The sequence below is a fragment of the Ceratotherium simum genome, chromosome 16 (genome assembly GCF_057802395.1).
Source record: "Ceratotherium simum simum isolate JZ-2026a chromosome 16, ASM5780239v1, whole genome shotgun sequence".
Classification (NCBI taxonomy): Eukaryota; Metazoa; Chordata; class Mammalia; order Perissodactyla; family Rhinocerotidae; genus Ceratotherium; species Ceratotherium simum.
Window position 1 is genome coordinate 45,614,928 of NC_141915.1, and position 27,072 is coordinate 45,641,999.

The 27,072-nt window shown below is 37.1% G+C and overlaps 1 protein-coding gene across 4 annotated transcripts in view; it reads left to right on the forward strand.

Moving 5' to 3' along the window:
- Nucleotides 1-27,072, forward strand: part of EFCAB3 (EF-hand calcium binding domain 3) — a 152,599-nt gene that overhangs the window by 88,680 nt on the left and 36,847 nt on the right. For 2 of the 4 annotated variants that reach the window (XM_087441349.1, XM_087441348.1), the window contains 10 exons: nucleotides 769-822; nucleotides 1,461-1,565; nucleotides 3,027-3,080; nucleotides 3,697-3,801; nucleotides 4,339-4,392; nucleotides 5,390-5,494; nucleotides 10,978-11,031; nucleotides 13,230-13,334; nucleotides 17,701-17,754; nucleotides 21,217-21,270. In XM_087441349.1, coding sequence (XP_087297475.1) covers nucleotides 769-822; nucleotides 1,461-1,565; nucleotides 3,027-3,080; nucleotides 3,697-3,801; nucleotides 4,339-4,392; nucleotides 5,390-5,494; nucleotides 10,978-11,031; nucleotides 13,230-13,334; nucleotides 17,701-17,754; nucleotides 21,217-21,270 — 744 coding nt within the window. Of the gene's footprint in view, nucleotides 1-768; nucleotides 823-1,460; nucleotides 1,566-3,026; nucleotides 3,081-3,696; nucleotides 3,802-3,995; nucleotides 4,133-4,338; nucleotides 4,393-5,389; nucleotides 5,495-10,977; nucleotides 11,032-13,229; nucleotides 13,335-17,700; nucleotides 17,755-21,216; nucleotides 21,271-27,072 lie in introns of those variants that run through there. The other 2 variants (XM_087441346.1, XM_004432619.2) reach the window with 2 other exon arrangements.

The window sequence follows — 27,072 nt, forward strand, 5'->3', positions numbered from 1 at the left end:
CTCTGGGAACAGACAGCACCTGTGGGGGTGGGTTGGGCTGGCAGATGTCCCTTGTTTTCTGTTTCTGTTGAATTTCACCTCCATTTACGAAAAGAGTTTGTTTCAAGAACAAAATTTTTTCTTATTTAAATATCGTTTTATATTACTGTTTGGGTTGATAATTATTTTTAATATCATCCCTTTATAGGATTTACCATTAGGGTTAAATATACCTTATAGGAATATCTCATGGGCCTAGAGCATAGGCAAGGAAAAGAGAGAAAGGCAGAGGGGTCAAAGTGCAATTAAAGAAGAGAAGAACAAGAAGAAGCACGTATGTGTGTAGCTGGCATCAGCTACTGCTACATGTTCCAACTAGGGGATAGATCGACCACACTGAGAGCAGTCCTTATCTTTTGTTATTATCTGAGGGTAGAATAGAATAAATTTCTGGGTCAGTCATATAAAATGCCTTATAAAATTATAGAGTTCTGGGGCCAGCTCAGTGGCTTAAGTGCCCGCGCTCCGCTTCGATGGCCGGGGGTTCGCAGGCCCGGATCCCGGGCGCATACCGACGTACCACCTGTCAAAGCCATGCTGTGGCAGCGTCCCATATAAAGTGGAGGAAGATGGGCACGGATGTTAGCTCAGGGCCAATCTTCCTCAGCAAAAAAAAGAGGACGATTGGCATCGGATGTTAGCTCAGGGCTGATCTTCCTCACAAAAAAAAAAAAATTATAGAGTTCTTTATCCTTTTTCTCTTGACTTGAATTTTACCATATCTTACAGGAGATGGAAAGGTGTATAAGAAAAGATTACTAAATAGTGTGAAGACTTTCAAAGGTAAGAATCATGAGAACAGCAGCTAAAATTTATTGTGCTTTGTATTTGCTTTTTAAAATTTCTGATTAGAATCTTGCTATTCCACTGGTTTACTGACACTGAATTTATGCTTCATAACCTACCATTCTTCTTTGGGTATAACTACATTTGAGGAAGTCATTGTTAGTAATATGTAGCAAGTTTGAAATTCTGAGTTCATTTAGGTTGGTTATCTTTATCACAATTCATCAAATTTCACTTCAGCAGCCCGGGGTTTGCAGGTTCGGATCCCAGGCGCACACCAACGCACCGCTTGTTAAGCCATGCTGTGGTGGCATCCCATATAAAATAGAGGAAGATGGGCACAGATGTTAGCCCAGGGCCAGTCTTCCTCAGCAAAAAGAAGAGGATTGGCATCCAATGTTAGCTCAGGGCTAATCTTCCTTAAAAAAAAAAAAAAAAGTTATAGCACAGTGTTGAGGGAGCATTTTCTCTTCTCAACTCCGACACTGACTATCTGAGTTCACTTAAATGGCCAACGTTTCACTCTTAACTTAGGGTGGATGCATACTCAAAGCAACTTACTTTGGACTTCTTGGACTTACTTCTACTTCTTGGACTTACTTCTATTTCTTATTTACATCCTCTTCTTTCCCAAGGGAAAAAAGTCAGTGTCAGTAACCTAGACACCCTCACAAAGAACATGGGAATTCAGCTTGAGAAAGAAGATTACGAGGATTTACTGAACCATCTGCCAGTTGATGGTAAATATTTCAGATACCATTGTACCTAAGGGGAATCAGGGCTTCTATCTGAGGGCTTCTGAAAATAAATCGGTTTTTTAATCTCTTTGAAATAGTTATGAAATATTTCAAACAAACATAAAAACAGAGAACAACATAAACACTTGTGTATCCACTGACTAGAGTTAACAAATGTTACCATTTTGCCATCTTTGCTTCATACATCTTCCTTCCTTACCTTCCATGTATACCTGTATACCATTTTTTTTATAAGGTAAAGTTTCATTAATGACACAATAAGACCAATTTAACTGGATAAAAATGTCAAAGAGGCAAAGATAGCATAATTCACTAGGAAGAAATTGCTAAGGGATGAGCCCAGCCCTCATTAGAGGGCTCTTAGATTCAAACACTGAGTCAATGGCTCTGATTAAAAACCTGATGAAAAACAAGCTTCCATCAGAGAACCAGACAGCACGTCTTTCAGCAAAGCTAGCACACACCAACCCAAAATGAACAAATCGTTCTTCTCCCCTAATTTGGGGTTCCTATTCTCAGCTAGTGATTGGCAGGTGTTGCTAAGGTAGGCCACTGCTACCAGCAAATATCTTCTATGCTACCCTTACTTGTATCTGGCCTTCACATAGAAAACAGTTTGGGCCTAGCTTGTAGTTTAAAACTTCACTGTCCCTATGTTTAGCAATGTTGGTAATTGTCCCTCATTTTGTCTGGCCCCTCTTCTATCATGTAAAAAATCACCATAAATCACTTTCTAATTGTGATATTTCCTCCACATTAGCTAGGGATCCTCAAAATGTTTCCTACTGGAAAAGGTAGGAATGAAGTATTTTTAGAACCCTTGATTAAAAAGACAATAATTTTTTCTAATCCAGTAGTGTGACTATTTCTGTACCGCTGGAATTCTTTCATTTAACTAGCACAAACTATATGCAAAAAACTGAACTAGAGAGTAGACAATTTATACCTGGTAGTATAAAGAAATAAGGCATGATCCCTGCTCTCAAATAGCTTACAGTCAGCTGGGGGGGGAGGGAGGGGAATGTAAGCAAAATTTAGAGAGTGGGAAGATGGCATACTGTTAAGGTTTAAGGGTCAGCTGCGTATGTGAATAAATGACTTCTAGCTTTCGAATTCAATCTTGTCTATTGAAATATGTTCCCCTTACTGGGTCTGAAGGAAGGGAGAGGACTGCTAGAAGGAACTACTGTTAAACTTGCTTCATCTCTATCTTAAGAGTCAATGATACTTTATAGAAAGTGGTTTTAATTAAATGGATGTTCACTTTAACATTTTGATCTTTTTCTTCCCTCTATTTCTTGCTTATTTTGAGTTAAAAGAGTTACTAAAGAAAATCATGAAAAACAGCTGAATTCTAACCCTTTATATTACTACTTAAATTTTTCATATCATTTTTCTAAGTCTAAGATTTGGTCTCTGTGCCTGAATTGTCTTTTCTTACAGAGAATGAAATGGTTGATTTGAATGTGGTGATGGATGATGCAAAAGCTTTTACAGGTGAGTAAGAAGTTGTGGTGGAAGGGAATTCATTATTAACTAAGACCTATAATTCATTATAACTAAGCTTTATAGAAAAAAATAAGATGTTTTTAAATAGTAGTTTTCTGTTCAGGCTATTGCTGACATGCTAAGTTGACTCCCTACAAAGGTAATGGTTAAATGTTTTTTTTATAATGTTACTATTTGATTTCAGATTTTTCCTATATAGACCTATATTATGTGGAGTTTTGACCAATAATGTTTTCTACTTCACCATTGTTTAAACAACCAAAATACAGGTCAACACTTTTCAATCCCAAGGTGAAGCTTTTGTAGGATAGCCAGGATATATGGTTACTGTGTCAAAAGACCCCATAATTCAGGAACTATAATGGCATTTGACTTGTATTGGAATTGTATAAGCTTTCCTTTGCTTGAATTCAAAGTATAAATTCTATTTCTGACTTAATCCACACATCCACATGTCCTTTGAATCTACATAGTTTCACAAGTTTCGTTGTCAATTTGCTCTTCTAATTAAGGATGATGCCACATAGGTAATCTTTTTCATAATTTGCAATCATTAGTCCATTTCTAAAATTCTTACATGTTAACAATTCTCATCTTTCCAAAGGAGAGAAGGTTGATGTCAGTAATCTGGACAATGTGCTGAGGAAAATGGGGCTAGTACTCACTGATGAGGAGAATAAGGAGCTGCTGAAAATTCTGCCAATTCACAGTGAGTATTTAGTACATCCTTTGAAGTTCGGATTTTTGGGCTTGTATGTGAAAACTGCTGAAATTAGATACGTGTACTTCCAATAAAACCCATTTAGAAAACACAATTCTCACATAAGAAGAAATCCTGTTCTTGTCGCTTACATTTTAGTGCTGAAAATTGGCAACATCTTTCATTAGTCTCCCACCATCAAGGCTAAATTATCCTGTCACCCTGGGAGCACTGCCTAATCTAAACATGACCAAGGAGAAGAGGGAAACCAGGAGAGTACGAGAAGGAAGGAAAAGGGGAGAAACAGAGAAACAGAGGCTGTTCTTAATTCAACCAATAGGTAGATTTATATCATTGAAAGCTTTCTTCATCTTTGGTTTCATTCTTACTTGAGGGTAAAATAGAATAAACTTCTAAACAAATCTGAAGGAGTTTTTTCCCCTGAAATTATGGATGTTGTGTTGTCTTTGTGTTGTCTTTGTGCTGTCTTTGTTAATCTTCTCATCATTTAACCCATATTCTTAATTGTGTCTTATTATATTACAGCCGATGGAAAAGTATACAAGAATAGATTGCTAAAAGGTGTGAAGGCCCTCAAAGGTGAGTGAGAAGCATGGTGAAAGAGCAAGAAAAAATAAAATGTTTATGATTAGCATTTTCTTTTAAATGTTCCAACTTTGCTTCCTGACAATTTATTGAGCCATTGTTATAACTCATAACTTACCATTCTTCTTTGGGTGCATTGGCCTTTTGGGATATAAGTTAAAGTATCATATTACTGTAGGAAGTTTCTAACATTGTTTTCTAGCTAGAACTGTGTAGATTGATGGTTGTTTCAACCACGAGTCATTAGACTTGCCTATTCTTCTCTACTGACCTCTAATGGAAAACTGAAGCAGAGTCCCCTGGATAGGTATTGATGAAAATATCCTATTTCCACTTTCCATACTAATTCTGTGTAAACAATTATACTTTTAATTTTTAATTAGAAAAATATTTTTTTAAACACAAAATACTATAAGAAAATTATCCAATTCTACCACTTAAAAAACTGATAAAGAAGTGAAAGTCAAGTCACGGGGATATAATGTACAGCATGGTGACTATAGCTAATAATACCATATTGTATATTTGAAAGTTGCTAAGAGAGTAGATCTTAAAAGTTCTCAATATAAGAAAAACAAATTGTAACTATGTGTGGTGATGGATGTTAACTACACTTATTGTGGTGATCATTTTGCAATATATATAAATATTGAATCATTATGTTATATACCTGAAACTAATATAATGTTATATGTCAATTATACCTCAAAAAAAAAAAGTGAAAGACCCCCCCTGCCACCTCCCACCAATCTAATCCCTCCCCATAAAGGTAAATACTGTTTGCTGTTTACCTTTGTCTCAGTGGTTATCTTTCTCAATTTTTTCCTACTTTCAACAGACGTATCTAATTCTAGGGAGATATATATGTTAATAGTTTCTTTATGTCCTTGTGCTTTACCCTCCAATTGGCAGGGTTGCATGACCATGATTAGCATTTTTCACTCTTAAGCATCAATATTTATGTTCTTATTCCATGCCCTTCTTTCCTAAGGACCAAGGGTCAAAATCAAAAAAGTGGAAACCCTTATGGAAAACATGGGAATTAGACTCAAGGATGAGGAACTTGAGGAACTAATGACCCAACTGTCAATTGATGGTGAGTGTTACAGACATCATTATGCCCTTCAGAGAAACATTGAGCTCTTCTATTAGAACTGCTGAAAATAGCCTATTTAGTATCATAATGAAGTAAATGTAAATAGAAAGACTTAATCCTGACTCATGAAGAAATAACTATCTCCAAAAATGCTTTTTAAAAATTATGTTAGGGATGCCTTGCAGGACTCGGCCATGCCTGGGAATGCACACACTTCAGGAGCTGAAAGAAAAATGAATTCTTTTATTTCATTCATAAGGGAACATGTTCATAAGGGAACATTTAAGAGAGAAATTAAGAAAGTCAAAAGTCAAATGATGAACTAGGAGAGAATGATTACAAGACAAAGAGTTAATACCCCTAAGGTAGAAAAAGCCATTGTACATTGATAAAAAACATACTGAGAGTAGAAAAATAGGCAAATATACAAACATAATTCATAAAAGAGGAAACGTAAAAGCCCAATAATATATGAAAAGATATTTAACCTTACCAATAATCATAAAAATACAAAATAAAACAAGATACAGAACTATTTTCATTCATCAGACAGGCAAAAATTAACAAGATTGATGATATTTAGTTCTGGTGAGAGTGTGGGAAAGGGACTCATTTATATATTTCGGGTGAGAGTTGCTATATATCCTCTTGGAAAAGTCACTTGGCAGTATCTACGGGGGAAAAACATCTTCTCTTTTCCCCAGCCTACATCCCTCATCCATAGTATATAATATTTCTTTGTGCTAAGTATATAATATTTCTTTGTGCTAAGGCCTGGTCCCTGTTCTTCCACTAACTTGCTGACAAATAATTTAACCCTACTGAATCTTAGTGTCTTCATATGTTAAATGGAGAGTTGAACTAAATAATTCTCTATGGTCACTTCTTGCTCTGAAATTGATATATATGATACATGTAAAGTACTTAGTGCAGTGTCTTGAATACTCAGTAAACGTTAGTCATGATGATTGTGGTAGTGGTAAAGATGATAGGGAAGATGGAGAAGATGTTGAAGAAGAACAAAAGGAAGAAGAAAGGGAAATTTTATGATCTATGAATCAATTTTGCCTGCTATAAAAATATAAGTCCTAATAGAATAAATATTTGTTTACTAATTATGACCTTTATGTAAATAAATAAGGTAAGTTGCAAGTTAGAGCATTTTACAAGAAATAGCACTGGGCTCACTGTCTTCCTCCTCCACTGCTCCTGTCCTTATTCTTGGCAGCTTCAAAATCTTCCATACAGATCATAGGCTTTTGACTTGACTGTGCCATAGACCCCTTTGACAGTCTGATAAATGGACTACTTCTGAGGATAATATTTTTAAATGCTTAAAATAAAATATATAAGATTACAAAGAAACTATATTAAAATACAACTTATCAAAACATTAAAGACATAAATTATTCATACTTATTAACACATTTAACAAGTTCTAGTAGCAAGTCTAATGATTGTTGTAATTTTAAAGTAGTAATGAGCATAAGCAACTTTTTAATATATTTGCAATAACTATCATGTGATATGAAAATGTCAGTGATTTATATTAGTAAAAAAGTCACAGGTTCTGCTGCTACTACTATGGTTTGTTGCCTACCTTAATAATTGAAGAAAATGCTAAATTTAAGTTAGTGGTTAGTGAAAATAAAGATATATTTTTTTCCTGTTCAAGCTCAAGGACTCCCTGAATTCTATCAATACAGAGTCCGTGGACCCCAGGTGAAAAACTCCTGGTATAGATCACCCACCCAACACCCCGACCTCTTGTTCCTTGGCCTCTTTAACATCAATCATCTTTTCCTCTCCTCCCCTGAACTATCACTCACATGGTGATGACCTAGACCTTGTCCTCACCTAATATATCACCCCAAAAATCTCTGTTTCATTTCCCCACTCTCTGACTTTTATCCTTCCAGTTCATTTACTATGCAGACATTTCTGTCACAACACAAGGTAGGAACGCCTTAAAAACCTCCCATTCTGTAACAGTGCCCACTAAAGTAACTGAGCTCATGGGGAAAATTGAGGAAGCTCACTCAAAATCTATGCCACTTTGTAGCCAGAGCACTAACAAAAGCAGCTATTGATACTGTATGAGGAAGCTTGGACAGCCCAGGTAAATAGCTCAGAGTGGCTGGAAGCTATTAAAAAATGCACACACACCCCCACCAATAAAACAGTTGAAAAGCTGATTTGCAGCTCTGAAATAATGTAGATGAAAGTAGAATTCCGAGCCAGTGAACCAGGCTCCTCCTCCTGCATCTCAGGCACTTATTTTTTAATTTTATTAAAATAGAGCTGAAAGAGCCCTTGCTGTAGCCAGCCCAAGATTTTTTCTTTTCCTGTTGAAGTTTATAATTCTAATTCTCTTATTTAGGAAAAATTATATATGAACCACCATGCCTTCCACGTTACTGTGACACTATTTTATTTACCAATTGAACATGATAACATTGTTGCCACTGAACATGTGCTGTAGCAGACCAGAGGTGTAGAACTCCAACTCCGGCTACTCTCCAGCCACTGGAGACCTTCATGCCTTTAACTCTACCATTCGTTCATTATTCAACTCCTCCCCCCATGTCTTCATTTTCTTCCTTAAATTAGATTCAGTGCTTCAACGTCATAGAACCTTACAAACTCTCAGAACTCCTATCAGACTTTCTTGGCAAAACCCCAGTCATCTCCTTACTCCATGCTTTCCCCTGAACAGCTTAACATTGCTGAAGAAAATCACAAAACTATGCTAGTAGAACTCACTTCCACATAATGGCCATGAATTTCAAGTCAGCCTTTAACACTGTCAAAGAAGTCCCTACTACATTTTCCAAGTAAATTCACTTTCTCACTCTCAGAGACAATTTCACACCTCCTCTCTTCAAATTTCCAACACCTCCTCACCTCAACTCTCACCTGATATCCTCACTTCAGACTTCATAGAGAAAATAGATGCAGTTAGACAGAGGGACCTCATTTTCCTACCTCCTTTTCCATGATCCTACCTCTATCTATGCCCATATACCCTGCCTCTCCTCTTGTAATGGAAGAATCTCTGCTCCCATTGTGGGCCAGCCCTTCCACTTGTGTCCTGGCTCTCATTTCCACTTGCCTTCTCAAAGACTTTACTCCTGCAATTTTTCCCTTTCTCTCCTGCATCATGAATTTCTTCCTCTCAACTGTATCTCTTTCTATATTACACTGACATGTAGGTAGATTCTTGTCTATTCCCCTTGTCCCCTACCAGCTACCACTCCATCTCTTCGTTCCTCTTCAGAACAGAACCTCTCAAAAAGTTGTCATTACTCATTGTCTCCACTTCCTCACCTCCCATTCACTCTTGAGCGCTCCCTTTCAGACCTTTCTCTTGCCAAGGTTCATGGTCAATTATCTGTTCTTATTTTACTTGCTATCTCAGCAGCATTTAAATAGTGACTACTCCCTCTTAATTGAAATATTTTTTCCTCCAGACTTTGAAGCCCCATACCCAGCTGATTTTTTTCTTTCCTCACTAACACCTTCTTCTCAGTTTCCTTTTCGAACTCTTCCTCCCCTGCAAGATCTCTAAATAATGAAGCACCCCAGGGCTAGACTCTTGGCTGTGTTTTTTATATACACCCTCTTCCTAAGAGATTGCATCCAGTCTCACTGGATCAAATACTTTCTTTAAGCTCATAAAAGGAAATTTATATCTCCAGCTCAACCTCCTTAAGTCAGGAATGGTATATCAAACTAGCTATTTGATATCTCCTCTTGGATATCGAAAAGGCATCACAAATTTAATGGAATTATTGATTAATTCCTCATAAAGTTTCAAGCCCTCCCCATCTGAGTAATGGCATCCCATCCACCCTGTTGATTAGGGGGAGAGTAGAGGGAGAAGAAGCTAGATTTCTTCCTTGATTTCTCCTTCCCCTCATATCCCACATTCAAATCTAGGCTCTACCTGAAAAATATGTCCTGAATCCATCCACTTATCACCATCTCCAGTGCTGCAACCATAGCCCAAGCCACCATCATCTCTTTTCTGAGCTGCTGAAACAGTCTCATCTCTAGTCCCTCTTCCTCCAGTTTCCCCCCACTGCATAGATCAGCCAGAGTGATCTTTTTTTTCTTTCTTTTATTTTTTTGTGAGGAAGATTAGCCCTGAGCTAACATCTGTTGCCAATCCTCCTCTTTTTGCTGAGGAAGATTGGCCCTGGGCTAATATCCGTGACCATCTTCCTCTACTTTATATGTGGGGTGCCACCACAGCATGGCTTGATAAGTGGTGTGTAGATCTGTGCCCGGGATCCGAACCTGTGAACCCCAAGCTACCAAAGCAGAGTGCACAAATTTAACCACTACACCACCAGGCTGGCCCCTGATCTTTTTTCCTTAATAATTTTTTTTTTTTTTGCTGAGTTAAGATTCGCCCTGAGCTAACATCTGCTGCCAATCTTCCTCTTTTTGTATGTGAGCCGTTGCCACAGCATGGCCACTGACAGATAAGTGGTGTAGGTCCATGCCCAGGAACTGAACCCAGGCCGCCAAAGCAAAGCACACCGAACTTAACCACTAGGCCACCAGGGCTGGCCCCAGAGTGATCTTTTGAAAGCTAAAATCAGGTCAAATTACTCCCCTTCTTCAAGGCCTCCAATGACATTCCATTGCAACCAGAATAAAATCTAAACTTTATCATCATGACCTACAAGGCCCTGCATGATTTGGCCCCTGTCATGCTGGTCTTCTCTCTGTTTCTTGATCATGTGAAATTCATTCCCATCTTAGGGCTATCTTACATACCAGTTTTCTACTTGGAATGTTCTTCCCTCAATTCTTATGTGGCTATCCTCTTATTGTTCAGGCATCAACTCAAATAGACTCTCCTCAGAGAGGCCTTCCCTAACCTCCCTGTCTAAAGCAATCACACCTACTATTACTCTCTATTATATTGCCTTATTTTATTTTTGATAGCATCTTGACTGTACCTCAAATAATCCTTTTTGTTTATTGTTTACATATTTACTATCTGTTTCCCTCTACTGGATTGTATACTCCTTGATAGCAAGAACTCTGCCAGCTTGTCTACTTTTGTATCCCCAAAGCCTAGCAAAGTGCCTGGCACATAGAAAGTATCCCATAAATATTTGTTGATTAACTGACTAAATAAAAATACTTAGGGTCAGGTTCATTTGTCCTATCTCCCTACACTTACCTGTAACCAATCACTTCTTAATTTAATCTTACTCTGGTGGTCTCTAAAGCAAGGGCTTCTAAAGGAAGATAGAAGAATGATTCATTATAGATTAAAAGCTTTCTTTGTTTCTAAGATAGCACTATTATCTCTAAGGATAAGTACATAAAATTCTAAGGAAAATTACAAAAAAGATTACTGAATTCTTGTGGTCGTCATAATTTCAGAACTTTATGCATTGTAAGTTTTCTGAGTCTCAGTAACATTGGTTTATCTGATTCTGAAGTTTATTTCCTTTGCCTTACAGGTGATAGAACAGTTGGTCTGAACGATTTGATGGATGCTGTCAGTTACATCAAGGGTGAGTTGCAAGCTATGTAAATAGCATCTTAATACTTTGCAATTGGTGGAGAAAAATATTTTCCCTTTGTAAATGTATAAATTCTTTCATATAATACATGTTCTATTTTTGTGGATGCTGCTGAACTTGGGTAAACAATAATTAATCTTTGTTTTTATATCAATACCCATTCTCTGAAACTTTCCCCAAAAGAGCTCTTCAATATAATAATCAATAATATCAAGAGCCATGGAACTCTTCCTTTTCTCCACTAACCACACTCCTAGTAATTTATCCTCTGGAAATAATTTAATTGAAGAAAAGAAAAAAATCTCTACCTAAAGACCTTCAGAGAAATTTGAAACAGCCTAAATATCTAACAGTATGGGAATTACTACATAAACCATGGTATATCAGCCTAATGGGATACCATGTGTTGAAATGCTAACTGTAAAGATTATGTGGCAACTTGGAAACATGTTTATAAAGTAATATTAGGTTGGAAAAGTAGAATATGTTACTACACCACGTCCATTTTTGCCCACCGCCCAGAAAGCCAATCACCAAGACGATGAGATTGCAGAGAGAGAGGGTTTAATCACAAGGCAGCCAAGTGAGGAAAACGGGAGAACAAGTCTCAAATCCACCTCCCAGCAAATAGGAACTCAGGGGTATTTATGGGGAAGGAGTCAAGGTGGTCTGAAATGATTGGAGGTGAGGAGAGATAAGGTAATTGATGATCTGTGTAAGCGTAGTCAGGCTCTGTGCCTCTTTGTAGGACACATGTTCACAGAATGGCGGCATTAGCATGCCCTGTGGGTGGAGTTCCAACCTCTTGCAGTCAAAAGGTCGCTTATTGGTCATTTGTCTGTGTGGGTGCAGTTGATGGGTTGGTGGTCTCAATCTGGCCTGAAGTGGACAAGGGGTTCAGTTCCTGAGAAAAATAGCTCAAACACCCATTACCATGGCGACCCCAGCTCCAGGGGGATGTTACCTATAGGCAACCTAGTAGGAGTCAGATACTATATTACCTAAACAGCACAGTTAACAATGGGTAAGTTTATCATGCAGATTTAAGTCCTCATCTTCAGTTCTGATAAGTTTCTAGGTAAGGCCATCCCCTCACTTCTTCCTGGTACAGGGAAGAAGATACCTTTACAAATGGAGATTTTCTTTACAAATGTAAATGTCTTTTATAAAGGGCAACCAGGACTAAGAATGGGCTTAGCATGGACCCACCCAGACACCAAAGATGTCTATGGTGATGGCCTGATCTGGGGGCAGGCCTCCTATCCCAAACTCCTTTGGTTAGTTAGTGGGAGTGGGGGCCAATTCTGATCCCCCTAGTTACTAGCTGCTTAATCATCAATGGCTAACTGTTGGCAGGTTTCAAATACAGAATAGTGTGTATATTAAATTTCCACATTGTAAAAGGAGAGTCTTATTGTCAAACACCAGAAATGGAATGTGAAAAACTAAAACTGGTTTTTGTGGTAGAGTGGTGGAATTATATTTTTCCCTTTTTATATTAATCTTTAATGTTGTTACACTATTTTTACAACGATTGAGGAAAAATTACTTCTGACTGTGTTGAGATGAATAAAATTCTCGGAATACCTGGTGACCGGAGAAGCAAACTACAGGCAAATATTTTTTATAATTTTATTTATTTATTTATTTTTCCCCCCAAAGCCCCGGTAGATAGTTGTATGTCATAGCTGCACATCCTTCTAGTTGCTGTATGTGGGACGTGGCCTCAGCATGGCCGGAGAAGCAGTGCGGCGGTGCGCGCCCGGGATCCGAACCCAGGCCGCCAGCAGCGGAGCGCGCGCTTAACCGCTAAGCCACGGGGCTGGCCCCCAGGCAAATATTTTTTAAATAAACAAAAATAAAATTTTTAAAACTAGTCTATAGAAAAAAACTGAATTTTCAAGTGGCATAGGAGAAAGAGATAACATAAAACCAAATCCCTACATATAGCTTAATTTGTTATGGATTTTGCAATAATCCACCAGTCAATTCCTACCCCATGGTGTACTTTCTTTTTTGTAGCCACCTTCTGACCCTGAACCAGAATTAAAGAAACAGGATTTTTTTCTGACCCTCCTGTTAATTCTGGGTATATGTGGGCAATGGTATATATAAGCACAGATAGTGTTTTTCATCCTTTGTAGATAGTTCTATAATATTTTTGCAATTTATGTCTCCCCTTTTCTAAGGAGAGGTAATTGATATCCAGGACTTAGACAACTTTCTAGCAAGTGAAGGGTTTGAGCTCACGAAAGAAGAAATGAAGGAGCTGATACCTCATTTGACATTTAATGGTGAGGTTTTTTAAAATTCTGTTGTCTTCCTTGAATTGTCTTTGTTATCTTGTATATAAGATCCTCTGAAATGATCCTTATCTTTGTATCACCTACAACAATGCTCCTCAAACTTGATGTGCATATGAATCACCTGGACATCTTATTAAAATGCAGACTGTAATTCAGGTCTAGGGTGGAGCCTGAGAGATTCCATGCATTTCTAACAAGCTCCTAGATGATGCCAATGCTGCTGGTCCATCTTTGCCTGTCAAGGACCTAAAAGATGAAGAAATGATAGATTAAGTTTGTGCCTGGCCTTTCATTTCTTGAGTCACAAGTACAACCAACATGTTAATTTGTGCCTGAGGGCATGATTCTAGCCCAAAAATAAGAAGGAAAAATATTAGAGTAATTGAAATTAAAAAATAAAAATTGAGTATTAGGGAGAGACACACAGGGGAAGCAGGGGCAGTTAGGGGTTGATTGATTTATTTGTTTGCTTATTGAGATTTTTATTATTGCTTATTGAGTCTGGTTACATGACTTATCTGCTGGCTTTTGTGTTATACAAATACTTTAGATCAGTCTTTTTTTATTTCTACTACTTTCTTTGTTGTTCTGATACTAAAAAGAAAAAAGATGATCTAGGAGCATTTGGGGAGTAGCATTTCTTACTATAATGCTTCAGTGATGTTGCTAGATAGCTTCTGTGCAGCTCTGGCCTTGAATTAAAAAGACTATATTGATTTATTCAACCAACAAATATTTATAGGTCACTGAATATGTCCAGGCACTATACTAGGTACTAGGGATATAGGAATGAAGAAGGGAGCACATACTTGGCTTTGTCTACTAAGCCCAACTGAAAGTAGAAAATAAGGGGGCTGGCCCAGTGGTGTAGGGGTAAAGTTCACACACTTGGCTTCAGTGGCCCAGGCTTCACGGTTTCGGATCCTGGGCGTGGACTTACTCACGGCTTATCAAGCCATGCTGAGGCGGCATCCCATATAGAAGAACTACAACTCTACAGCTATGATACACAACTGTGTACTAGGGCTTTGGGGAGAAAAAAGGAAAAAAAAGAGGAAGATTGGCAACAGATGTTAGCGCAGGGCCAATCTTCCTCAAAAAAAAACAGAAAGTAGAAAATAAAACACTGAACAATTATGTTTCTCAAATCATGGTTTTAAAATTTTAAATTTTGTAATTTTATTCATTGCAAACATCTCCATTTTCTATTCTCTAAAGTTCATCTCTTCTTTTCCTCTCTTCAGTTGAAGAGATTCTTTCCAAACCTTCTAAATCCATTGTTCTTGACCTGATCATCTCCCACTTTTTCAAAAATTATTTTAATTGAGATAATTGACATATAATATTATATTAGTTTCAGGTGTACAACATAATGATTTTATATTTGTATAAAAATTATTTCTTTCATAATTCCTTTCCAACATATTCAATTTCATCTATTTTTCTCTACTCTGCCTATAAGAGGCACATACTCCTCCACCCCTTTTAAAAACTAACCTTCACTTGGCTCTTCTACCTTCTAATTATGATCATCCATCCCTCATGTGTTTCTCAGCCCACTTTTTAATTGTTCTATAGGTGTTGATTCTGCTTCCTCACTTGATATTCTCTCTTTGAATCCTTGCCATTGGCTTCCCCTCTCACATAGTCCCCAATTCTACTGAAATAGTTCTCAGAATCAGAAATCACCAACTCATTCTATTTCTTTTTTTCACTCAACATTGTTTTTTTAACAGCTTTATTGAGATATATTTCACGTACCATACAATTCATCCATTTAAAGTGTACAATTCAATGGTTTTTAGTATTCACAGATATGTGCAACTATCACCACAGTCATTCTAGAACATTTTCATCACCTAAAAAGAAACCCTGTACCCTTTAGCTATCACTCCCTATTGCCTCAGCCCTAAGAAATCATTATTCTACATTCTGTGTCTATGCTTTGCCTTTTATGGACATTTCCATTTCCATTTATGTCCAGAATAAATATTAATATAAATATAAATGGAATCATATAAATATTAATATAAATATAAATGGAATCATATAATATGTGATCTTTTGTGACCAGCTTCTTTCACTTAGCATGTTTTCAAGATTCATCCATGTTGCAGCATGTATCAGTACTTCATTCCTTTTAATGGCCAAATGATATTCATGTTGTATGGATATATCACATTTTGTTTATTAATTCATCAGTTTATGGTCATTTGGATTGTTTCCACCTTTTGGCTATTAGGAATAATGCTGCTATAAACATTTGTGTGCAAATTTTTTGTGGACATATGTTTTCATTTCTCTTGGGTATGTAGCTAGGAGTGGAATTGTAGGGTCATAGGGTAATTCTACATTTAACCATTTCAGGAACTGCCAGAGTTTTCCAAAGTGGCTGCATCATTTTGCATCCCCAGTGTATAAAGGTTCTGATTTCTCCACATCCTCATCAACACTTGTTACTATCTGACTTTTTGATTCTAGCCATCCTACTGGGTATGAATCAACACCATGTTTTTGAGATATACCCATGTTTCTATAAATCAATCTAATTCTGGTTGCTGTATAACAGTCCTTCAATTCAATTTCCATAATTTACCTATCCATTGTCCCAGTGACAGACACCAAAGTTGCCAATATTTCATTTTCTTATTCTATTACCTATATAGTTTTACCTTTCACATTTAGATCTTTAATCCATCTCTGTACACCACTTCTGTGTATGGTGACATAGAGGTCTAACTTGTTTCTTCTTCATAAAGCAAACAATTTTCCCAACACCCAACTGATTTGTGATCCTACCATGTAGGGAGGAAACCCAGCATTTCTCTAATATCTATGGACTCTTGGGTAGGTTAGGCAGAACATATATTTCTCCTATACCAATGGTTCATATTTTCTACTTTGAATTCTCAGTCTCTGCTTTGCATTCCTTCTGTTATGCTGCTGTCATTTTATATTCTGTTACCCCACTGGACAGTGCCTAATTCCATCATTTCTCAACTCAAGTTGGGGGGGGGGCTTATTTTACTGAACTGCTTAAATTTGAATAATAAGTGTGCTTATTCTTATAGATTTTGTCACCATTCCTACCTTAGGGGAATTTTTATTTTTGTTTCTGTTCCTCCCAAGTTCCAGCCCCCCATTTTGTTGCTAGGGAGGAAACATTAGAGAGAAATATGTTCACAGTTTTTGGAGAAAGTGGGAGAGAAAGACATATATGCTGTTAGTCTCAAAATAAAAGTATATAATATTTTATAGAACTAAAAAATTACTTCCTTATCAGAATTCTTGAGAGTGCCACCCAGGGTTCCTTTCTGCCCCTTCTCCTACTTGGTGGCATCATGGAAGAAACATTCTCTCCCACCTGTCTCACAGCTGCTCTTCTTCTAGCTTGCTCTATAGTCCTTTCTCTTGCAAGTGCTATTCTGGCCTAGATATGGTATTTAAATCTCTGAGTTTCTCATGCATTTACATTAACTTCTCAAGTATCAACCACTCTCTTCCTATTTTTCTGGTCCTGGTCCCCTCCACATCCCCATCAGTGTCCTCCAGTACTCAGACTGATCCTCCTTTGCTCTCTTCCTTAGGTCAAATTTATACTAACTCCCAATAGACTGTTAAGTCATTAAAGGAAGAGATCCTATGTGCTAGGCTCTGTGCCAAGTGCTAAGGACACAAAAATGAATGAGTCACAGCCCTTATCCTCAAAGAGCTTATGGTCCAACAGAAGAGATGGGCACACAAACAAAATAATTTTGATATAATGTGATAAATGTATGCAGAAGGCAGGGAGCATTTAGCCTTCCTTCTGGGGTTTCCTGGAGAAGACCCTAAGCTGAACAAGTATGGGAAGATCATACCCTGTATCCTCAGTAGTGACAAGCACACCACCTCAAATGCATTGGTTCTCAAGAAATACTTGTTAGAACAAAAAACATAACAGATCCTCTCTCCCTATTCCAACTCTGAGCATTTGCCAACATAGTCTCTTCATATCTTTTTTGATTTTTTTAATGTCATTGATCTGAGTTTGGAAAAGATGCTGCCAGATTTGAGTCCCGGTTCTTTCTGTAATATCTTTTTCCCATGTGTCACTTTTGGAGTGAAACACAGAAAAAAGGAACTGCATTAAAGAAGTAGAGATATTTGCCTCATTGAAAGATTTATTCTTTCTTCCATCATATTCACCTGAGAGAAAAATGAATCCAATCCAAAGCAGACCAGTGTCTCTAGTTCTTCTAACTCATGGAAGAAGTTCCAGCTTGCCATGCCATTTTAATAATTTCACAACTTTCATCAGTTTTTATGAGTTCTTATGTGACTGCCTTTGTATCTGACTCAGAATGTTTTACAGGAAATGGGAAGGTTCAAGTGCATTCGATAATGGAGGGCCTGAGGAAGTTTCAACGTGAGTGGAAATTTTTGATAGAATATAAAATTGATAATCTAATGCTATGCATTTATTTTTATATGTGTTTTCTTGGATATAAAAGTAATACATGTTCATTATGGAAAATTTCTATATTCTAAAAATGAAAGAATGAAAAAGGAAAATTTTAATAATTCTTAATTCTATCACCTAATGATAATCTATAATTGTATCACCCCACATGTTTTTCCTTATGCATACACAATTGTTGTGCGTTTAGCTTTGAAGTCCCACTTTCAATGTACTTTTCCATTTTCTTATTAATATTAAAATCTTATCCATTGATAGGTATGTCTAATGACCTGAAATTCCTTTTTGGATGCCTCTGAAATTTAATACATAATCTCAGCCCTTTTTGTTTGCAGGCCTCTTATCATACTTACATTTAAAATAAGTTTCCCAATGCCAAAATGCTATATTCTATATTTACACAGAAAAGAATGAATGGAAGGTTTGAAAATTATGCTGTGAAATTGATCAGTAGAGGCAAGATAAAACTTGTCCTCTGCCCTCTTCTCACACACACAACAACCTCAATCTGTACTTCATTCTTAAGTAATTTTGGTTTGCTCTCTGCACCAGCATTTTTCAACAAGTGTGTGTCTTTGCAAGCCTGATTGTGTTTCAAAAAGAAGAATTTAAGGGAAAAAAGAATAATTTAAGGTACTTTATGCAAGTATCTACAAAATGAATATTAATAAGAGAAGATAAATTTAAATTCTGGGTACCCATATTTAACGTTTCCAAGTGAGTTCTGTTGTATTTTATTATTTGTAAAAGAAAAAAGATTTCTTTGAATAGATCCATTCTATTGCTGCTTCTGTTGCTGGTTCCAGAAAACTTTCAGAAATGTCTACTTCGTAGCTTTTAACCCCAGCATTGAAAATCATGCTGCTGAATCTAAGGATACTGGAAGCAACCCTCCATGATCATGTACAAGATCAGCGTTCATCAATAAACATTTATTGAGTACCCAGGCACCTCAAAAAAGAAAAAAACTTCAATGATGAAAAAGAGACATCAAAGTTCTTGCTCTCAGCAAGGCTTAGTCTTTGAGTACATAGCATGTGCTCAATAAATGCTTATTGATTGACTAATAGAGGTTCTAGTCTCCTGCTCTCAGATAATTGAAGACTCACTAACCCAAGCAGCTGTATTGAGGTCATTCTTTAGATAAGCTTCCCAGTCTGGGCCACTCAGAAGAAACAGTTATGTTAAACTAGCAACCCCAGAGAACATAAGTGACTCACTCAAATCAGAATGGATTGTTAAAAATCATTTACAACACTGAGAAAGCATAGTTTCACAGTCCTCTCTGCTTATTTTTCCATCACTCATCTTTCTCCTTTTCCATTTCTTCTTTTTCTCCATTTTTATTATCTTCTCCATGTCTCTATTGCTAGATTATTTTTCTTTCACTCCTGCTTCTCCTCATTTTGCTACTGGTGTTGTTTTTTGTTTTTTCTTTTCCTTCCAGTGTCTATCCAACATATACATTTCACCTGCCTTCCCTGCTCACCCACGTGCTTTCTTCACTGCGTAAGCACCATTCCACTTGCTGCCACCAAAATATATTTTATTCTGTGAAGTTTACAGTGCATTAAAGAAAATTTAGACATTAAAAGTATGTTTTGGGGCCAGCCCCATGGCCTAGTGGTTAAGTTCAGCATGCTTCACTTTGGCAGCCCAGGGTTTGCGGGTTCAGTTCCCGGGTGCGGACCTACACCACTCATCAGCCATGCTGTGGCAGTGACCCACATACAAAATAGAGGAAGACTGGCACAGATGTTAGCTCAGGGTGAATAGTCCTCAGCAAAAAAATAAATAAATAAATAAAAATAAAAGTATGTTTCATAAAAAATTTAGAAATTTCAAACAGTAGTGTCTATTCCATAAATTCACCAAATAATACTCAATTTCCACTTAAGTTTTCTTTATTGATATAGGTATTAAGGGAACAAATTTTATTTCTGAATGCTGTATTGACTTTTTTTATGCACTCAAACATGTACTCCTATGATTTAAGTTTTCACACTCAAATTTCAGATAGGTAAACATAGTCATTTTTTAGACAATGGCATTTTTCACACTTAAATATCTTTTTTTCCCCAATTCCCATCTCATCATTTCTGTTTTTCTAAGGAATAAAGGTGGATTCCAGTTACCTAAGCACAATAACATGAAAATAACACTTCTATCTGAACAACTTCAAGACCTGCTAATACTTATGTCTTTTGATGGTGAACATTCAAAATTCTACTCTGGCCTTCAATGGTACTTGGGTTGTGGGGTTCTATGTGAGAATTTCTAAAACCATACTTATTAATGATACAGGGAAACTCTAATATACGTTTATTAAAAATCTACTGTGTAAAAATAAAGTCTGCCACTTGTCAGGAACAGAAATCTTCTAAGTCACATTCCCAACCACAGTGGTATCACATGCAGTATCCAAGAATGGCATAGGATGCTCCAGCAAACTAATGTCTAGGCAGGGGGAAGAGCTGAGCAATAGGGAAGAAGAAAAGAATGAAAGAGAGAGAGAGCAGAGAAATAAAAGGTGTTTGATAGGTTTTTCTTAATTCTACAAAATATGCATTTTTGTATTAGTGTTAATCTCTCCCCTCCCATAAAGAAACTACAACTACTTTATGTGCAATGCTTTCTGCATGATATATTACCCTGTATAGCCTTCATAGCCTAAAGATACCACCAAAAATTTTCCATGTTTCCATAACCTGCCACTGACCTTTCTTGATATTAAAATAGTACATTATTGGCTTTATCAGGCCAAACTAAACCAAACCTAGGGAACTGAGCCATTATATCCAGCACTTTTCTCCTGAGAATTAACCTCCTCATGTTTAAAAAAGCCAAACTACTACACATTTTGAGAGGAAAAAAAGAAAAAGAATTGAATCAGTACTATTAAGGTATTTGTTTGGTTGTTGTTCTGGCCATGGGGTGGCGTGAGGGGAGATTTTATAGTTAATATTATGACATATATTGTGACACACATTTCACAGGAGAACTCACTAGAAACAAATATCTATACCATTAATAGATATATAATTAGTCAACAGTTCATACCCAAAGTACTAACGAAAATTAAATGAGTAGCAGATCATCCTCCTCTTGAGTCAATAGATTTTCAAAGTCACTTCACTTTTTTACTTCCTAAAAGATGATAAATAAATAGTCTGGACTTCCATGCTGACTCTATAATGCTTTTTAATTTTTTTTTTGGAGTTTGATAAATTAAGGCACCAAAAGAAGCAATATGAATTAAGATATGTATCACATATAACTGACATTTTCTTCAGTTTTCCACTCATCTGAGGAAAAATTAAGATAAAATTATATTTTCCTATTCTATTTTTTATAACTTCAGAAATTTATATATATGTAATAATTTTTATATATCTTTATTTTGTCTTTAAGCAAATGGAATGGTACCTCTACATAAGTTGATGAAAACTACAAATGATACTAAAGGTGAGTGTGAAACCTTATGTGAAGGCATTGTAATGATGGGGTTTAGTATTTTGACTTACATTTTTTAATTTCATAATTATTTTCCCTAATAGTTTTGACAATTACTACCCTCCATCTACTTGTTGAGAGATGACTGACCACTATTATCTCTCCAATTGCTTTTCTGAGTTCCTTTAGCCTTTATAGTCCACACTACACTGCATCACATGTGATTATCAGGTATTTTATATTGTTTTTCTAATGGATTCAATTGTGATGAATTTTTTTTATCTCTAATTACATTGTAACCTATTTGGTGCAATTTAAAGTGCAATTACACAAAGCAGGTGTTCCTATCTCTGTCACTAAAGAAATCAACTCAACTTATTGGGCTTTAGTGTCCTTTTCAATAAAATGAAAAGGGTGAATTAGATTGATGATTTATTAGTTCTCTTCCAGCTTTAAAATTCTAGAACTAACTTTTGTGTTTGAAAAGACATTACCAAGAAAGTGAAAGACAACCCACAGAATAGGAGAAAATATTTGTACATGATATACGGTCTAGTATCCAAAACATATAAAGAACACTTATAACTCAACAATGAAAAGACAAGTTACCCAACTTTAAAAATGAGTGAAATAGGGCCGGCCCCGTGGCTTGGTGGTTAAGTGAGCGCGCTCCACTGCTGGCGACCCGGGTTCGGATCCCGGGCTCGCACCGACGCGCTGCTTCTCCGGCCATGCTGAGGCCGCGTCCCACATACAGCAACTAGAAGGATGTGCAACTATGACATACAACTATCTACTGGGGCTTTGGGGGGAAAAAATAAATAAATAAAATCTTTAAAAAAAAAAAAAAAAAATGAGTGAAATAGACATTTCTCAAAAGAAGATAGAAAAATGACTAATAAGCACATAAAAAGATGTTCTACACCATTACTCATTAGAGAAAGGCAAATCAAAACCACGAGATACCACTTTACACCCAGTCAGATGACTATAATAAAAAAGACAGGGCCGGCCCCGTGGCTTAGCGGTTGGGTGCGCGCGCTCCGCTGCTGGCGGCCCGGGTTCGGATCCCGGGCGCGTACCGATGCACCACTTCTCTGGCCATGCTGAGGCCGTGTCCCACATGCAGAGACTAGAAGGATGTGCAGCTGTGACATACAACTATCTACTGGGGCTTTGGGGGAAAATAAATAAATAAAAATTATTTAAAAAAAAAAGACAATAACAAGTGTTGATGAGGATGTGGAGAAATTGGAGTCCTCATACATTGCTGGTGGGAATGTAAAATGGTGCAGCTGCTGTGGAAAACAGTTTGGCAGTTCCCAAAATGTGAAACATGACCCAGCAATTCCACTCCTAGTGATATACTCAAGAGAAATGAAAACATGTACACTCAAGAACTTGTACAAGATGTTCATAGCAGCATGATTCATAATAGTCAAAAAGTGAAGACAATCCAAATGTTCATCAACTGATGAATGGATAAACAAAATGTGGTATATACATACAATGGAATATTATTCGGCCATAAAAAGGAATGAAGTATTGATACATGCCACAACATGGATGAACCTTGAAAACTTTATGCTAAGAAGCCACATATTGTATAATTCTATTTATATTAAATGTCCAGAATAGGCAAATCTGTAGAAACAGAAGATAGATTAGTGGTTGCCACAAGGCAACCACTGTGGGAGGAGAGAATGGGAAGTGGATGCTAGTGGGTACAGGGTTTTGGGGGGGGGGGCTTGATAAAACTTTCTGGAATTAGATAGTGGTATTGGTTGTACAACTTTGTGAACATACTAAAAACCACTGAATTGTACACTTTTAAAAGGGTGAATTTTATGGTATGTGAATTATATTTTAATTTTTTAAAAATTCCAGGAGCTCTTCCTCAAAAAAAACATTCCAGAACTGACCCAAAAACATATCTGCTGAAAAAATACAAGGACTCAGAAACTGTGCCTGTTTGTCAGGCTCTGTAATTGGAAAAAATAAACAACAGGCTGGCCCCAAACATAAGACCCAGCCCAAAGCACCTTCCTTCTATCCAGTGCACCATGCTGTAGATCCCATCTTATGTCCTGGGACCATCAGTCCTATAGATAAATATCACACCAGTCCACCAATTCTAAACTACCTAGGATATGCCCACAAATAAAGTAAGTGAAACCAGCCCTTCATCTCATTTGGTTCTGGATAGATGACTATTTAGGTGTAGCTAAATGATAATACACGCCTACTCTCCAGGATATTTTAGTTCATTATGTATACTACCCTATTAATTTTGATGATTTCACCACTATTTACTCATAGATTATGGAAACCTGAATTTGGATGAACCTGTCTCCCTTCCCTATCAGCTACTTTAGGGAAGGCACGCCATCTTATAAGTCTTTTTATTCTTTGTACCTAGCAGTTACTATGTATCTGCTGAAGGGATGAATGGATGCATGTATCCATTCATTTAACAATCAGTTAGTGTCTATCATGTGCCAAGTATTATTCTACGTGCTTGGGACAAAAATCCCTACCCTCATGCAGCTTGCTCTTTAGTGAGGAGATATACACAATAACCAAATAAGATAATAGTATGACAGATATTACAGAGAAAATAAAGCAAGGCAAGGGGTATAGGGAATGCTGAAAGTGGGGGAAGATAATCAAGAAAGGCCTCACTGATAAGGGCATTTAAGCAAAAAGCTAAGGAGGTAAGAGAGCGAGCCATGCAGAAATCTGAGGCAAGAGCACTCCATGCAGAGGGAAGAGCAAGTGCAAATGCCCTCATACAAGAACGTGCTTGCAGTATTTGAGAAAGAGCAAAGAGGCTCTTGTTAGGTGGCTTGTTAGTGGAAGGAGGTGGTGCAGGTGTGGAGAGTAACAAATCATATAAGCCTTGAAGGCTATTGTAAAGGTTGGATTTTTTACCGTGAGTGACATAGGAAACTACTGGAGGATTTGAGCAGAGACATGACATGATCTGACTTAAGTTTTTAAAGGATTATCCTGCTTCCTGTGTGTAGAATAGACTTGGCAGGGGTGGATACGGCAAGAGCAGAGCAGGGAGACCAGTTAGGAGGTCTATGCGGTAATCCAGAGCAGGAGGTGGAGGTGGAGGTGGTGAGATTGGTTGGGTTACATATATATTTTGAAAATGGAATCAACAGTATTTCCTGATAGATATATTCCCTGATGTATCCCAGGGCCTAGAACATAATAGGCACTAAAAAAATACTTATGGAATGAATGAATTGGATTAGATGTGGGATACAAGAGAAGAGGATTGGAGCATATTCCAAAGGTTTTGGCCTGAACAGAGAATGGAGCACAGGCCTGGAATGATGGAATTGCCATTTCCTGAGATGAATAGGTGACTGGATAAATTCTGTTATATTGTCAAATTAGTGAAGAAACTAATTGAAATCCACATAGATTCAAATATTATGGAAAGAGGAGATATTAAAAATCAGAGTTTTTACCATCGCTCTCCAAGTTCTCTCACAGCCTGTGGGAAATTCCCATACAGAGGAGACGGTACTGTTGCAGGGGTGCTGTCAACATCTGAGCACCCCAGGAGAGCACACAGCAAGGGAAGAACAAGAAGTTCCCAGGATCGGGCAGGCGAAAGACGCAGCCCCTCCCCACCACACAGCCGGCACTTTAGCACAACCGCTCAGCCAGAGAGCCCACAGATGGCAGCGGGCTCAGAATACACAGCCCTTGACCCCCACCCAGTGGTGGCAGGTGGAAACTGCAACCAGATATTTTTAGGATGAGGAAAAACCAACCATCAGCAGGCATGATGCAAAAATATATTAAATCTCCAGACCAGAAGGAAAATGACAAGCACCCAGAAATCAACCCTGAAGGCACAGAAATTTATAACCTGAACGACAGAGAATTCAAAATAGCTATCATAAAAACCTCAACAAATTACAAGAAAACACAGATAGACAATACAATGAAATCAGGAATTTCTTCACAAAAGAGATTGAAACTGTAAAGAAAAACCAATCAGTAACATTGGAGATGAAAACACAATGGAGGAGATAAAGGAAAATCTGGAGTCTTTAAAGACCAGAGCTGACAATATGAAGGAAAGAACTAGCATTATTGAGGATAGGAATGCATAAATGCTCCAGATAGAGGAGGAGAGAGAAATAAGACTAAAAACAAATGAAGAAATTCTCCAAGAAATATCCAACTCAACTAGGAAATGCAACATAAAGATTATAGGTATTCCTGAGGGAGACGAGAGGGAAAAGGGAACAGAGGGCTTGTTCAAGGAAATAATAGCTGAGAACTTCCCAAATCTGGGGAAGGAGCTAGAAATACCAGTGAATGAAGCCAATAGATTGCCTAAATATATCAACATGAAAAGACCCTCTCCAAAGCATATAGTAGTAAAGCTGGCAAAAGTCAATGACAAAGAAACAATATTAAGGGCAGCTAGACAAAAAAATAATAATAATAACTTACAAAGGAATTCCCATCAGGCTCTCAGCATATTTCTCAACAGAAATTTTACAGGCTAGGAGAGACTGGAATGATTTATTCAAAATTCTGAAAGACAAAAACTTTCAGCCAAGAATACTCTTTCCAGCAAAAATATCCTTTAAATATTATGGGGAAATAATAACTTTCCCAGATAAAGAAAAGCTAAGGGAGTTCAATGCCACAAGACCCCCACTACAAGACATGCTCAAGAAGGCCCTCATGCCTCAAAAAAAAGGATAAAGGGAATACAAAGCTTAGAGCAAGGATAAAAATAGGTACACAAAATCAGAAAAATTGCAGCGCTCTATCAGAATAGGTTAGCAAACACTTAATTATAAAAATCAAAGATTAAGGGAAGGAAAACACCAAAAATAAATATAACCTCATCACTTTAAAAACACTCACTCACAACACAAGATGGAATAAGTTGTGACAATAATAACTTAGAAGGGGAAGAGGAAAGGGATCGAATCAACTTAGTCTAGGGAAATAAGAGGTCATCAGATAACGGACTATCTCATCCATGAGATTTTTTTATACAGACCTCAAATAAACAAATAATCAGAACAGAGTCACATACGATAAATAAAAAGAAAACTAAAACAGTCATCATACAGAACTACCAAACTGAATTGGTAGTCCAAAACACATAGGAAGACAAAGGAAATGCAAAAGAACCAGAGAATGAGTGAAAAAATAGCAACATTAAGCCCTCATATATCAATAATCACTCTAAATGTAAATGGATTGAACTCCCCAATCGAAAGACACAGAGAGTGGCGGGATGGATTAAAAAGCAAGACCCAACAATATGCTGCCTCCAGGAAACACATCTCAGCTCCAAAGACAAACACAGGCTCAGAGTGAAAGGATAGAAGACAATACTCCAAGCTAAAGGCAAACAAAATAAAGCAGATGATGCCATACTTATATCAGACAAAGTAGAATTCAAGATAAAACAGGTAAAGAGAGACAAAGAGGGGCAATATATAATGATAGAAGGGACACTTCACCAAGAATACATATCAATTATAAACATATAAGCACCCAACAGAGGAGCACCAAAGTACATAAAGCAACTATTAACAAACCTAAAAGGAGATATTAACAACAACAAAATAATAATAGGGGATCTTAACATGCCACTTACATCAATGGATAGATCATCCAGACAAAAAGTCAATAAGGAAATAGTGGACGTAAATGAAAAACTAGATGAGATGGACTTATAGACATATACAGAGCACTCCATCCAAAAACAGCAGACTACACATTCTTCTCAAGCGCACATGAAACATTTTCAAGGATAGACCA